The 13,371-nt window shown below is 33.4% G+C and overlaps 1 protein-coding gene across 2 annotated transcripts; it reads left to right on the plus strand.

The window, feature by feature from the left end:
• The first annotated feature begins 1,340 nt into the window (after window positions 1-1,340).
• LOC131955091 (kinesin-like protein KIF23) lies at window positions 1,341-13,107 on the plus strand. 2 transcript variants are annotated; one of them, XM_059319048.1, is made up of 24 exons: window positions 1,341-1,481; window positions 3,557-3,608; window positions 3,871-3,963; window positions 4,770-4,802; window positions 5,104-5,209; window positions 5,431-5,567; window positions 5,797-5,918; window positions 6,025-6,186; window positions 6,340-6,452; window positions 6,564-6,685; window positions 6,864-6,884; window positions 7,302-7,484; window positions 7,574-7,693; window positions 8,378-8,501; window positions 8,781-8,842; window positions 8,964-9,066; window positions 9,190-9,398; window positions 9,585-9,695; window positions 9,844-10,037; window positions 10,436-10,610; window positions 10,801-10,900; window positions 11,087-11,226; window positions 11,460-11,644; window positions 11,997-13,107. In XM_059319048.1, the coding sequence occupies exons 1-24, from the start codon at window positions 1,471-1,473 to the stop codon at window positions 12,019-12,021; spliced, it is 2,703 nt and encodes a 900-aa protein (XP_059175031.1). In that variant the 5' UTR covers window positions 1,341-1,470; the 3' UTR covers window positions 12,022-13,107. The 2 variants fall into 2 exon arrangements, with proteins under 2 accessions (XP_059175031.1, XP_059175032.1); XM_059319049.1 differs by lacking the exon at window positions 6,864-6,884.
• Window positions 13,108-13,371: the final 264 nt, after the last annotated feature.

The following is a 13,371-nucleotide window of genomic DNA, read 5'->3' on the forward strand; positions in this document are numbered from 1 at the left end:
GTTATTATGCCTGTGGCAATGGCATAGACATAGGGGAGCAGACAATCTGGCAGCTCACAAAAAACATTTTAAAGATAGTTGCGCATTACATCCGGAGAAAAATGTCTGAAAGAAACACTGCTTTTGTTCATTGCTGTAAACATTGACCAATATTAGTAATTTATTAGCTACCTAATTTTGATCCAGCTTATTTATTGCTTTAGTAAACGCCGTTGAAAAAAAAACCCAACAACAACCGAAATTATTACAAAGTGTAATGGAGATGTTGGGGTTTCAATGTCTGGTAATAGATGGCGTCACCTCTCAAGTCCCCACCCCCCCCCCCCCCCCAACAAAGATTGATTTTCAGTTTGGTTTCACCACTCTCCCCTACAATTTTTAGTGGGTAACACATTGTTTTTAGCGTAATGTTTACGGTGTTGTCGATTGGATGCCAACCATAAATTAAATGGCTTACCCGATGCGGACCTCTCGTTGTTACGCTACTCTATATAGGCAGAAGTATAACTTCTTTTTGATGAACAGCGTTTCAAGCATCTCTTCGGAAGCATACCCCCCCCCCCTCCCCAGAGAGTAGGGTAAAAAGAAAAGGAAACGAGTAAAAAGAAAAACATATATTTTGCTCCGTGTAGGGGTCTTTTAACTTTCCGTATGTATATATGGGTCATCCATAAATGACGTCATGCTTTTTTGACGATTTTTACCTCCCCCTCCCCTCCGTCACACGTCGTCACAAAAAGCCAGACCCCCCTTAAAATGACGTCACGCCTCAGCCTACAACCCGGCTCAAAATTGCTGTTGAATTTTTCTTAAAACATCGATATTTTTCCAAAATCTTGTCAGACCTCTGTCAACATAGAGTATTTGGACACCCCCCCCCCCCTCCCCCCTACGAGTGTGACGTCATTTATGGACGACCCCATATATATTTTTTAAATTCATTCATTTCTTTTTAAGGATTACCCCATAGGGGAAAAAGTCAAAACAGACAGAATTATACAAACGTAAGAGTTTTGATTTATTGTAGTATCATACTTGAAACTTTAAAAAAAAAAAAAAAGGTTCCTTAGAGTGACGGAGCGCGTGACGTTATACGTATTTTTAAATTTTACAGTATATCAGACTAGGCCTAGATGTAAGCTCTCCGATCCTTTAAAAATATATGCTTATATTGAAACTCCAGTATTTAGATTTATTTATAAGCGAAACCTACTACCTAGTCATTATCTTGCCTTATAGTTTAGGATTAATAATTAATACTAGATCTAGATCTAGATTTGCCAAACTAAAAATGCGGATCACTGATTGGACGTTTCTTGCACAAAATTCAAAAACCGGAAGTTTGCTTGATGAATACTTTTTGTATGGAGTTGCCGCACCAATTTTTTCTTTGTAAATATATTAATAAACAGCTGGATATATTCGTGCTTTATGTTGATTTGATGCAGTAGTTGCTAAACGCATTCTGCAATGAAGTCTCAGTATGTATTTTTAATAGTAATTAGATCTACCACTGTCAATAATAATTAGAATTTAAAAAACTTGCGTCGCTAACCGACTCGACCGTTCACTCGCAGTCAACTAAAAAAAATGTCACTTCCACCATCGCCGAGCCGAAAGGTGGAGCGACTGTCACCGAAACAGAGCCTATTTATTAAAAACGAGCTGACCCGCTGCGTATCATACGCCGCTATTTAGTTGTTTTTTTCTACTTTTCAGTAATTTATAATTTGTGAATTCGACAGTACCAATGCTGCCATTGAAAACATTTGCTTAAAAACACTAAACCCCCCCCCCCCCCCCCCACGTGAAAGCAGCCTCCTCTTAGTTACCTCCTCTAAGTTTAAAATCGTTTCAAACTAAATTATCTGCCCCTAATAGCCGTCACCAAACCCGTCTCTATGATTGTAAAATGTAAACAGAGTGAACACCGCTCACCAGATCATGTGGGGGTGGGGTGGTAGTGATAGAGAGGAATAAAGGGGACTGCAAAGGCGCGCTTGCAGCTTGTTTTCTAACTGATCCCAGAAGAGAATTAATACTAACGAGCCGACACGCGGTGTATCATACGCCGCTATTTAGTTGTTTTTTCTACTTTTCAGTAATTCATAATTTGTGAATTCGACAGTACCAATGCTGCCACTGAAAATATTTGCTTTAAAACACTAAACCCCCATCCCCCCCCCCCCCCCCCCCGTGAAAGCAGCCTCCTCTTAGTTACCTCCTCTAAGTTTAAAATAGTTTCAAACTGAGTGATCTGCCCCTAATAGCCGTCACCAAACTAAACATTTAGCGTGAACTACAACTCACCTGACCATGTGAGTGGGGGGGGGGTGGTAGTGATAGAGAGGAAGAGAGGGGACTGCAAGGCGCGCGTTTGCAGCTTGTTTTCTAACGGCTCCCAGAAGAGAATTATATATATAGATAAACTGTTGTAGGGTCCAGGATGTCTCAGTTAAAGTAAACTTGATAGATCTAGTCTTATACATTTTATGGCCCTTAATCTAGACGTCTAGATTTCAGATCTATTCTAGAGGCCTGATTTTACGGATTTATTTTAATAAATTAAAAAAAAAATCTCTCAGCCACTCAGGACAGGTGAATCTTAACTGAAAATTTCTAGATTCTAAATTTCTTAAGTATCTTAAGTTAACTTCTTAAGTAATCTTAAGTCTTAATCTGAATAATCTCACACCAATCTGCTCAATCTGGGTATAGAATCGAGATCTACTGTTCTGGAGTTGAAGTGAGTCTTAGTGAGTTCAAATTATTTTGACCACTCTAAGTACTCTGCTGAGCCCAGAAGTGTTTAGCCACTCTGTTTCTGACTACTAGACCTCTAGTAACTAGACTAGATCTAGTTATTTAAAGAAAATACTGATCATAATAGTAATAATGATGTAGGCCTATCTAATTAATTGGGCCTAATCAAAATTGATGGATTCTATTAATAATCAAAATTAAATCAAATAAACAAGAAAAGTCAGTTAGGCCTACATCAAACAGAATGCATGATAATTGATAAACTATTCAATAGGATGGGTAGACCCTTAGCCTACATTTTAATAGGCATATTTACTAAATATATAGGCACGCCTAATATATATTCTTCTGATGTGTAACGGAACCCCAGGTCTAAATAGTGACCCCAGGCTAGACAGGCATGTGTCTTAATAGGGTCAACCTATTTTAAGCGATTTAAAATAATAAATGCAAGTTCAAGCATATTTAGGCCTATTAAATGCTTAGTTTTTGTTGTTGCAGAGATCATTAAACTGATGAATTTTTGGAATTAGTATTGAAATTTCAGATGTGGTCTGAAATTTATCTTTGTTGTGTAAAGAAGAATACAACCAATATTTTAAAACTAATAGCCTATATATTTACATAACCAGTGGTATGCTTGGGGGAGGAGGGTCTAGCTTATAGACCTAATAATTTTTGACCCAGACTTTGTAAACTTACAGAAACTGGGTCAGAAAGATACATTTTACTCCTTTATTACATGTATATCATGCCTTACTTTGTTCTATAATAATTGTTTTTCATCTTTAAGAAAAAGGCAGCGAAAACAGACAAACTCTCCATATCAGTATGAACCTGTGGAGGTAAATATTTTATACATAATGCAAACTTTTACAATCATAGTAGTATAATTAGTGCTCAGTTGGCAACATGTGTGCCAAAGCTCATTCCATTAATAAATTACTATTGCCCAAAGATCTGTTAGTTTTGCTTCACATAGATATCTTGATTTAATATATTTATTAGCTTTTTGAGTTTGTGGTTTATCATGTCTGATTTTTAAGTTAGTTCAAATTTTATATAGTTCTCTTGCTGTTCTGCTAATGTTGTAACATTTCTTTCCAGGTTTATTGTCGACTACGCCCTCTGGATGATCCAAATGAGCCGCCATGTGTAAAGCCAATTGATGAAACAGTTGTTCAGCTTCTTCCCCCAGAGGTATCTTCTTAACTCACTTTAACTTTATGTACACATTTCACCATGTTATTAAATTTGGTTATTGAGTAATTAAGTTGTAAGCTTTTACATTTGCAGAATTATAAGATGCCCCTTTTCTGTATGTTTAAATGAAAATATAATCTTGTAAATTCAGAAGGTTGACAGTGTCTTAAATTGAAGTATTGAAGGAAGATAGTCTATTTAGTTTCTCACACTAAGCTAATTTTTAAAAAATTTTTTAAAGATCAGATGGTTTTAACAGCTGTAATTGTGTGCTTCAGTTAAACAAAAATATAATCAAATATTAATCTTGATTTGAAGCTATCAATCATATAACAAATAAGATTCTTTTTATTATTGTTTCTCAAAATGCTGCATGATATCTGTCTTCAAAATTATGTTAATATAATTCATTTCATCTTGTTATGACACCACCACCTAACTATTGCGAGCTATTTGTAGATATTTTACATTTATCTTAATTTTTTTTAGACATGCTTCAAGTTATTTTTTTGTTTGTTATTAAAATGTTACAATTTATTAAGTATAATTAGCAGCTTCATTAACTGTTTTAAAATTTTGTGTAAAATAAGAGTGCTATGGTTTTTTTTAAACATTTAATACCAATTATTATAAAATTAATAATTTAAAAAGCCATTGCTTTTTTTCTAAAAGTGACAAAAATCACTGTGGACCTTCTTCTAATTTTTTTCTTCATTGCCATAAAATTTGCACAAGCACTGCATGTGATGTTCCTGCTGTTTAAAACTATCAGCATGGCATGACATTCTCATTTTCTTTTGCAGAATGCAGTTGCAAGGAATGGACAGGTGAAAGAGGTAATTTAATGTTCTCTTGTTACAGCTTTAGTTGTTTCATGTGCTGCATATTTTTAGTTTAGATCCTGTCATGCCATTAATGCATGATATTCCCCTTATCTTTACTAATTTTGCAAACATTGATCAAAGGTATATAACTGAATTCACAATGTATATACATTTTCAAACAATTAAAAATAGACATCACAAACAAAAATTCAATAAATTGTTAAATCATAAACTTATTTTGTTAATTATGTATAATGTTTATAGTTGTTTAGTTTTTATAATCTTAACATGTGGTATACTTTCCCCCCTGCAGTATCAGTACACTTTCCAGAAAGTATTTGATGAATATGCTTCACAAAAGGCAGTTTTTGATCAAATAGCTCTTCCACTCATTGCAGATTTAGTGGCTGGGAAAAATGGTAATATTCAGTTTGGTCTATTTTCTTTTTCAATTAACTAGTGCCAGTTGTATTTAGGACACTAAGATAAACTGTTTGGAACCATTTTAAAGTAGTATTAAAATACTGGTTCAAAATTTACTGTAAATATTTACATAAAATAAACTACCAGATATTTAAAATTAGAATTAAACACAGGGTGTACAGGAATATAGTGCAATACAATTAATTCTCTATTGTAGGTCTGCTGTTTACTTACGGAGTCACAGGCTCTGGTAAAACATACACCATGACTGGAAGTCCACAAGATCAAGGCATTCTACCACGATCTTTAGATGTATTGTTTAACAGCATTGGAGATCTGCAAGCAAAGAAATACGTGAGTGAAGTCAAACTATGCTAGTCTGTGTTGGAGAGCAGTGTAATAATAGTCATTATGATTAACCTGTTTGGTTTTGAAATGACGTTCTAGCCTTTTCTCTCTAAAATAGTAGTAGCTTATTTGTGAAATGAACTGAGCATTGCACTGGACAGTAATACATTATGTATTAAATCCTGCTTTCAAAATTAAGTGTATCGGTTGCATATATTTTGATATATTTTTACAGGTTTTTAGACCTGACAGAATGAATGGTTTTGAAGTTCAAACAGAGGCTGATGCAATGATAGAGAGACAAAAGAAAGAAATAATGCCCAACCTTACAACCCCAGTAAAATCAGCCAGTAAAAGGTAAGCTGCTTCATACAGAGTTAATGTACACATATTTAGTTAAGTGAGAGATACAAATAAAATTTGAGAAAAGTTGTGCTTATGTGTTGACAATTGTGTGATACAGGCCTGAATCTGGTGACATTGAGCGTGTGATGGATCCTACCAAAGTGGATACAGTGGAAGAGGACAACAACTATGCTGTGTTTGTTTCATTCATTGAGATCTACAACAACTATGTTTATGACCTGCTTGAGGAGTTGCCTTATAATTCTATCACTGGTTACAAGTAGGTGCCTTTCTTTTTTACTTATACCAACATATTTTTGTTGTCGTAGAAATTTCATAGTTTAAAATCTTTTGAAAGCATTATCTCAAACTTTTAAAACAGATGGAAGTTAAAATTACATAAATTAGTAATTCAACTTTTTTTGGGTTGTAGACCTCCGCAATCAAAGATTTTACGAACAGACTCAAGTGATAACATGTATGTTCACAATTGTACTGAAATAGAAGTGAAGCAACCTCAGGATGCTATTGATGTGTTTTATAAAGGTATGCAATTATGACATTTAAATTATTTAATTAATCTTATTTTAAAGCAATCAACTGTCACTGGTACATCTAGTGAAAAAACTACAAATGTTTTTACAATTTGTTTTTAAGGTCAAAGACGCAGGAAGGTGGCTCACACAACACTTAATGCTGAATCAAGCAGAAGCCACAGTGTTTTTAACATTAGATTAGTGCAAGCACCATTAGATGCCCGTGGTGAAGAAGTGATACAGGTAAATTATTTTTTGTTTTTTTAATTTACCATTTTAAATTTGCATTTGTAAACTATCATGCACTTATATTATAACATTCATTGTTTATTTATTATTATTATTCACTTTAGTAGACTCTTAATATATTTTTCTTTTTGGCCACATTTTGAATCTAATATAAACACAATTTACTTTAAAGGAAGAAAACATTATCTATATTGTAAGTGTTGTCGTCCATTGTAGTATTATTATTTTGATTAAGATTTGATTTTCTTCTTTTTGGTTTTGTTTTTTATTTTTTTACCTTTTTTAATACTTGTAAATTTAAGCAAGTTTTTAAAAAAAAAAGTTGTTTTAAAAATTTATTAACATTAAAATTAAATAAAAACAATAGATAATTTTCTAAATCATTCTGCCTCCTGTGTTAAACATATAGTGCGTGATCATATTCAATTTATGATCATATAATTTAGATATTCCTGTTAGTTACATAGAGCTTTGAACAATAAATTTTGATTATGACTTTGATTTTAAATAACATCTGGCAATCAAGTTTTACTATTATTATGCTCATGACTTTCAAGTTTTGTTGCTATCATTTTGTATTTGTTGTACTGATTTGTTACATTTTTTCTAGGACTCTGAGAGGATCTGTGTATCACAGCTCTCCCTTGTTGACCTTGCTGGAAGTGAGAGAACAAACCGTACAAAAAACTCTGGGGATCGTCTCAAAGAAGCAGGCAATATTAACCAATCACTGATGGTACTGAGAACCTGCCTGGAAGTTCTTAGAGAGAATCAAAAGTGTGGAGTAAACAAGGTACATTTTTGTTGAACAATTTTTGTTTCTTTTAACATTTTAGTATAGAGTTCGATATTTTAAGTTCTAATGCTCATGCAACATTGCAGATGGTGCCATACAGAGACTCACGTCTGACACATTTGTTCAAGAACTTTTTTGATGGTGATGGAAAAGTGAGAATGATAGTGTGTGTTAACCCGAAGATGACTGAATATGAAGAAACTATTGTAAGTACTGGTCTTCCCTTATTCCAAAACTTTAATTCTCTCTCTTACATCAATTCCTATCCTTTTATTTTTATTGGTTCTTTTTTTGTTTGTTTATTGCAAAGTATTGGTATCATCCTTACATATTGTCATTAGCTAACATAATATAATCTCAATTTGTTATTGGCATGGAAAAACCAATTTTTTTACTGTGCTGACGAAGACCTTGGGTCGAAACAAGACGTGTTTTCACTGTCGAGCTAAGTCAAAAAATGTGTTACTGTTTGTCTTTATTTGTCTAATCTGTAATCACACTGTTGTGTGCTGACGAAGACCTTGGGTCGAAACGTCCATAGTACTTGTAACTGTCTTTAACTTGTGAGGTAACTAATACTATCTGTTTTATTACTAATTACATTAACCTCACTGCAGCTACCATTTGTTTTTTTACTGAAACCAACCAGGTTTCAGCCTTCAGGCGTAGCTTTTGAGAACTTCCATAAAAACTTTCAGTTGCCTCAATCTCTGGTCATATGTCACTTAATTGGCCAAATATAATACATATTTTTAAAATTTTAATTAAACTATTATGTTTTTACAGTAATTATGCTCAGATAGAAAGGAATAAATTCATTATTTAATAATTATAGGAAGCTATGTGAACTTAATAAAAACAGTTTGTTTTTTTATGTTCTCCTTCACTAGCATGTGATGAAGTTTGCAGAGATGACACAGGAAGTTCTTATCACCAAGTCTCAACAATCTAACAAATTTGACCTTGGGCTCACTCCTGGGAGAAGACGGATGCACCAGGATGAAGTTGAAGAAGGTAATGTATTACAATTTTGTAATTTTCTAGTACTTCCACTCTATATGCATTTTTTTAGATGGCATTGTAAAAAATACGTAGCAAGCTTATCCAAAGACTTCTTATTAGTATTTTGAATACCAGAAATACCTCTCCTTTTCTGTTGAAAACATGTTGTAGATTATATTTTAGTTTAGGTGGTTACCTGAATAATTATTCATAATTAAATTAACTAATAATCAAATATGGAATCATGTCTCAGAAAATTTGAAATTAAAACATTTTTTTAAATTCCCACAGCTCTTGTGATTCCATCTCTTCCAATTGATTTTTCAGTTGGTCCACCTTTCCCAATACTTGAGGTGAGATTTTAAGTATTTTTTAATTTGTATTTAATATTTTTGAACTACAATTTTCAATTTTATTTTAATCATCTTAATTACATTTTATCTTTTAATGTGAAAATTATAATTCTATTTGTAGCTGATTGCTCCAACTGATGATCTTACAATAAAAAATATCATTCAGTGCTTAAATGAGCGAATGCGACGCAGACAGGAAATGTCAATGGATTATGAGAGATCTTGTGAGTAACTCCATTTGAGACTAATTTCATTGCTGTAGAATTATATTTTACATTGATTGCTTACTGTGGGTGATTCTTTATTCCTAGGTACATTACTTACTGTGGGTGATTCTTTATTCCCAGGTTCATCATTTCGAGCTCAGCTGGTAGAGTTTGAACAAGATTATGGCCAAATGAAACTCCGTCTGCAAGACCTGGAAGAAAAGTCGTCTCAGAGGGAGCGGGCAGCAGCTAAACTTGAGAGCAAAAACAAAAGCTTGGAGAGAAAGTTGGATGAGCTGATGAAACAAATGAAAGACTTGGAGAAGGAGAATCAACTGCTAGGTCTTCAGGTCTGTACTCCATACATTTGAATTATGTATTTTTACATGTATTAACTTAAATTGAGTTGTATAAAGAAAGCTGAAGGTGACAAGTTCAGTTCCCAAGTGTCCTTAGTATTTTCTTGAGACCACCTCGCTCCACTGGGCGTCTTATTATGCTTTGATTGAAGGTTTCTTACAAAATAACTTTTGCAGGTTCAAGATAAGGCATGGAAGATACAGGTTGAAAAGCAAGCTAAAGATAAACTGAGATCAGAATTTAGAAGTCGGTTGCAAATGAATAATCAGGCTTGGGAGAAAAATTTGGTGAGAAAATTTTTTTTATGAAATTTGCTATTTATGGAATAATATAGATTTACATTTTTTTTCCTTCAATTCTCAAATGAATTTTAAGTTCTGGAATAGCTGCCCAACTCACCATTTTAATTGATATTTTATTCATGTCTTAATGTAGGAAAAAGCAAGACGACAGCTGGAGATTGAGGCTGAGAACCAGCTGGATGAAAGAGACAGGAAATTAGAAATGCTCAGGGATATTGTGAATGAAAATGAATTAGTGGGCACACCAAGAATGAGATCGCGTGCCACAACTCAACCAACCCCTAAGCCTCGAACATACACAACACCTGCCTCTATCCAGACTGCAATGTAGGTATTTTAATATCATGTGCTGCACTCTAGAGTACATCATGTTTTGGTTATGGCTCACAGTGTTTATTCTTAACCCTTAAAATGCGCACCATGTGGCCTTATGTGTTATAACTTATGTAACAGCAAAGCCACGATCGTGGCTTGGCGCGCTTTAAGGGTTAAAAAGACTTGTGAAATGTTTAAATTGCAGGAATACAATTTAAAAAAATTTGTTTCAAATCTTGAAATATTTATGCAAAAGTCCATAATAAAATGATGAAAGTTTTTTTTTAATTTGACAAAAAGTTCTCAGCTAATACAACTTAAGTTGGTTTCAGTACTAATATTTGAAAAACAATGTTGAATGTCAATGTTAAAAATAAAAATTTAATACTGTGTTTTAAATTTGATGACAGCTCTGAAACTGACATCACATCCGTTGGATCCAGTACCATAGCATCATCAGCACGTGCAGCTGCTGGTCGCGCTGGAAACACCAAAGTTCAGACAAGACCAACCAACAGAATTCCTGCTGCCAAATCTATTCCAAACCTCACACAGGTTGGAGTCACACCTTCATCAAGCAAATCAGTAAGTTGTTTTATTTTATTGGGATTTTGGTATCATTCTGTGCAAATCAGTTAAGTTTTTTTTTTATTGCACCAAGATTTTGATAACGTACTGTATAAGTTGCTTCGTTTGATTGAGATTTTGGTATCGTTCTGTGTATTTTGGTACAAAATTTCATCAATTTACACATTTATGTTTTACTATATTTTAGAGACAACCTGTAGTAAATCTTCGACATCATCGCCGATCAAAATCCTCTGGTAGTGCTGAAACATGGTTGGAACATAAGCCTGCTGACATAGTTGAGACAGGTACTTAAATCAACATTAAATATTTTTTGTGTTTTCTGACATCTGATGAAAGTTTAAATTGAACTAATTAAAATCTTGCTTCAAAGATTACCAAAAGTTCAATTCATATTAGCTTTTAAGAAAAATCTGTTATCTTTTAACTTTTCTCTCTTGATTTTTTCAATCATTTTCTTCCCAACACTATAGATACCCTGTTCCAGCCTCGCATGTCCAAGAAGAAATCAGTAACAAAACTGGATGTTAAAGACACAAAATCTGCATCTAAATATGTGCTTACTCATCAAGAGCAGGACTCTAATGATGAACTCATTACCAAACTTATCAAGGTATATATATTTTCTGTTTTGAAAATACAACACTATTTGAAATTTCACTTTTCAAATGATCTAGCCATGCAGACTTAATTTCAGCCCTTGTTATTCCAGCATAATTTATTTCGTTCTCATCTGATGGTGGTTTTTGTTTTCCTTTTCTTTTATTGAATTCATGTCATACTGACTGAAACAAAATACAACAGTATGTGTAAACAATGCAATGACCTGGTATAAAATTGTTCCAGGGTGATGTGATTCCCACATCAGGTGGTGGTGCTGCTGTTGTCTTCCACGATGTAGAAACATTAAAACAAATATCCCCTGGGTCGCGTAAGAGGCGCAGCCCAACTACACCGAGGTATGACCCAGAACTCCAGTGGACCGATACAGAAGAGAGGTGTTCTGTTGCCCTTGAAGGACATAGTCGCAAGTAAGTTGGGACAAGCTTTACTTAATCCTTAATCTACAGGGGCTTTGTCGTTGAGTGGAAAGATCACATGATAAATACTCATATTTAAATCATGTTTTGACTACAGCCAGCTCAGTTGGGTACCTGACTATTGTCTTGAAAAGTAAATTTGGCTGGAGTTAGTGTTAGACTGCCTAATTTGAGTTTTTACTGAACTTTGTTTCTAGGCTAGGTATTTTATAGCCTTTCTTTCTATTAGAAATGTTCAGGATCAGCTGTCTAAAATATACACCCATGCTTGTTTTGAGCTTTGGGGGTTTTCATTCCTGTTTATAAATGGCTTTTTCAATGTATACAACATTTAAATTTTCAGACGAAGTAAGACCACAAACTTGTAAAGTTGCAAGCAGGTAGTCACCACACCAGTAGAGTGGAATGCAGTCATGTAGTTACACTAGAAGTAGAATAGTGGTATGGTCAGATGTTATATTAGTTGCCAGTTACATGTCAATGTATCGTATATCAAAGCAGCATAATAAGGCATTAATTTACTATAAGCAAAATCCATTTATTGCATGTTAAATATTTATAAGTTTCATATATATATACCAGTTGCAACTGAACCTCATGTTAATCAAACTAAGTCTTTTATATTTTTTTTAATGATCTCATCATTTTTTTAATATAGAGATTTAAAAGTAAAAATACAGATGTTAAAACATTTAAATTTTTTTTTCTTTTTTTTACTTCATGGGATTCAGAAATGTTAAACTTTGAAAATTTAGATCAGATAATATGTAACCTTTTTTGCTGACTGTCTGTAAATAGCTAGCTCATGAGGCTTGTAAAATACTCATCCATCATTCCTCTTCCATTTCTAATCACCCATCAATACTTAATGTAAATACAGATCATATGCTGGAATCCAGTTGAGTTGTTTGTACAGGAATGTTTATTACCCTCTACTAGAGGAAAAATATAAATCTGTTTCATAACATGTATACAGTGTAAAAAATACTTTTTGTACACTTCGGAGACAGCTAATTATTAATATAGATAGAATTGAAAATTGTTTTAACTAAATTAACTGATGTTGGTGTTATCGGCTTCTGCGTTAGACATGTGCGTCTGTAATCTGGTAGCTGTTTGACTGCTGGATTACTGGGTGTTGTAGACTACAGACTGCCTTATTTTCTTCCATAGAGATTTTTAAGTCTATACTAAATTGAGTGCACACTCCAGTACAATGCTAATATTGGGGTTAGTACACAGGTAACATTGAATTTAAATGTTCTATAGAATTTTTACAGTTTTGTATTGAATGGGTAGGGGTTTTTATGTAGAAATTCTTACAATTAATGCTTTATTTCACAAGTTCTGTCAATTTTTAATATAATTTATATTCTTTGAATGCATTTTTAGTCATGGTGTCATATTTACAAACTGGCATTGATATATTTGTATATTGTTTGATAATAAATGGTTACATTTGAATTAAAATGTGTTTTTCTTTTCTTAAATTAAATTCAGAATAATTGCTAGATTTGCAATTGTTGTTGGTAAAAACTTATGTATAATATGCAAATACTTAAGACAGCTTGAAAATACTGGTCAAGAAAAGCTTTGGAAATCTATTTTTAAAAAAAAACAACTTAAGGTAAATGTATTGTAGCTTATATTTATTGTGCCGGCTGGGCATAGTGCTGACCATACTATCCCTTCATTTGCTGAGATCACTGAAACTGAAC

Source organism: Physella acuta, unplaced genomic scaffold, assembly GCF_028476545.2.
Source record: "Physella acuta isolate Inbredline_101_S28 unplaced genomic scaffold, ASM2847654v3 ptg001055l, whole genome shotgun sequence".
Taxonomy (NCBI): domain Eukaryota; kingdom Metazoa; phylum Mollusca; class Gastropoda; family Physidae; genus Physella; species Physella acuta.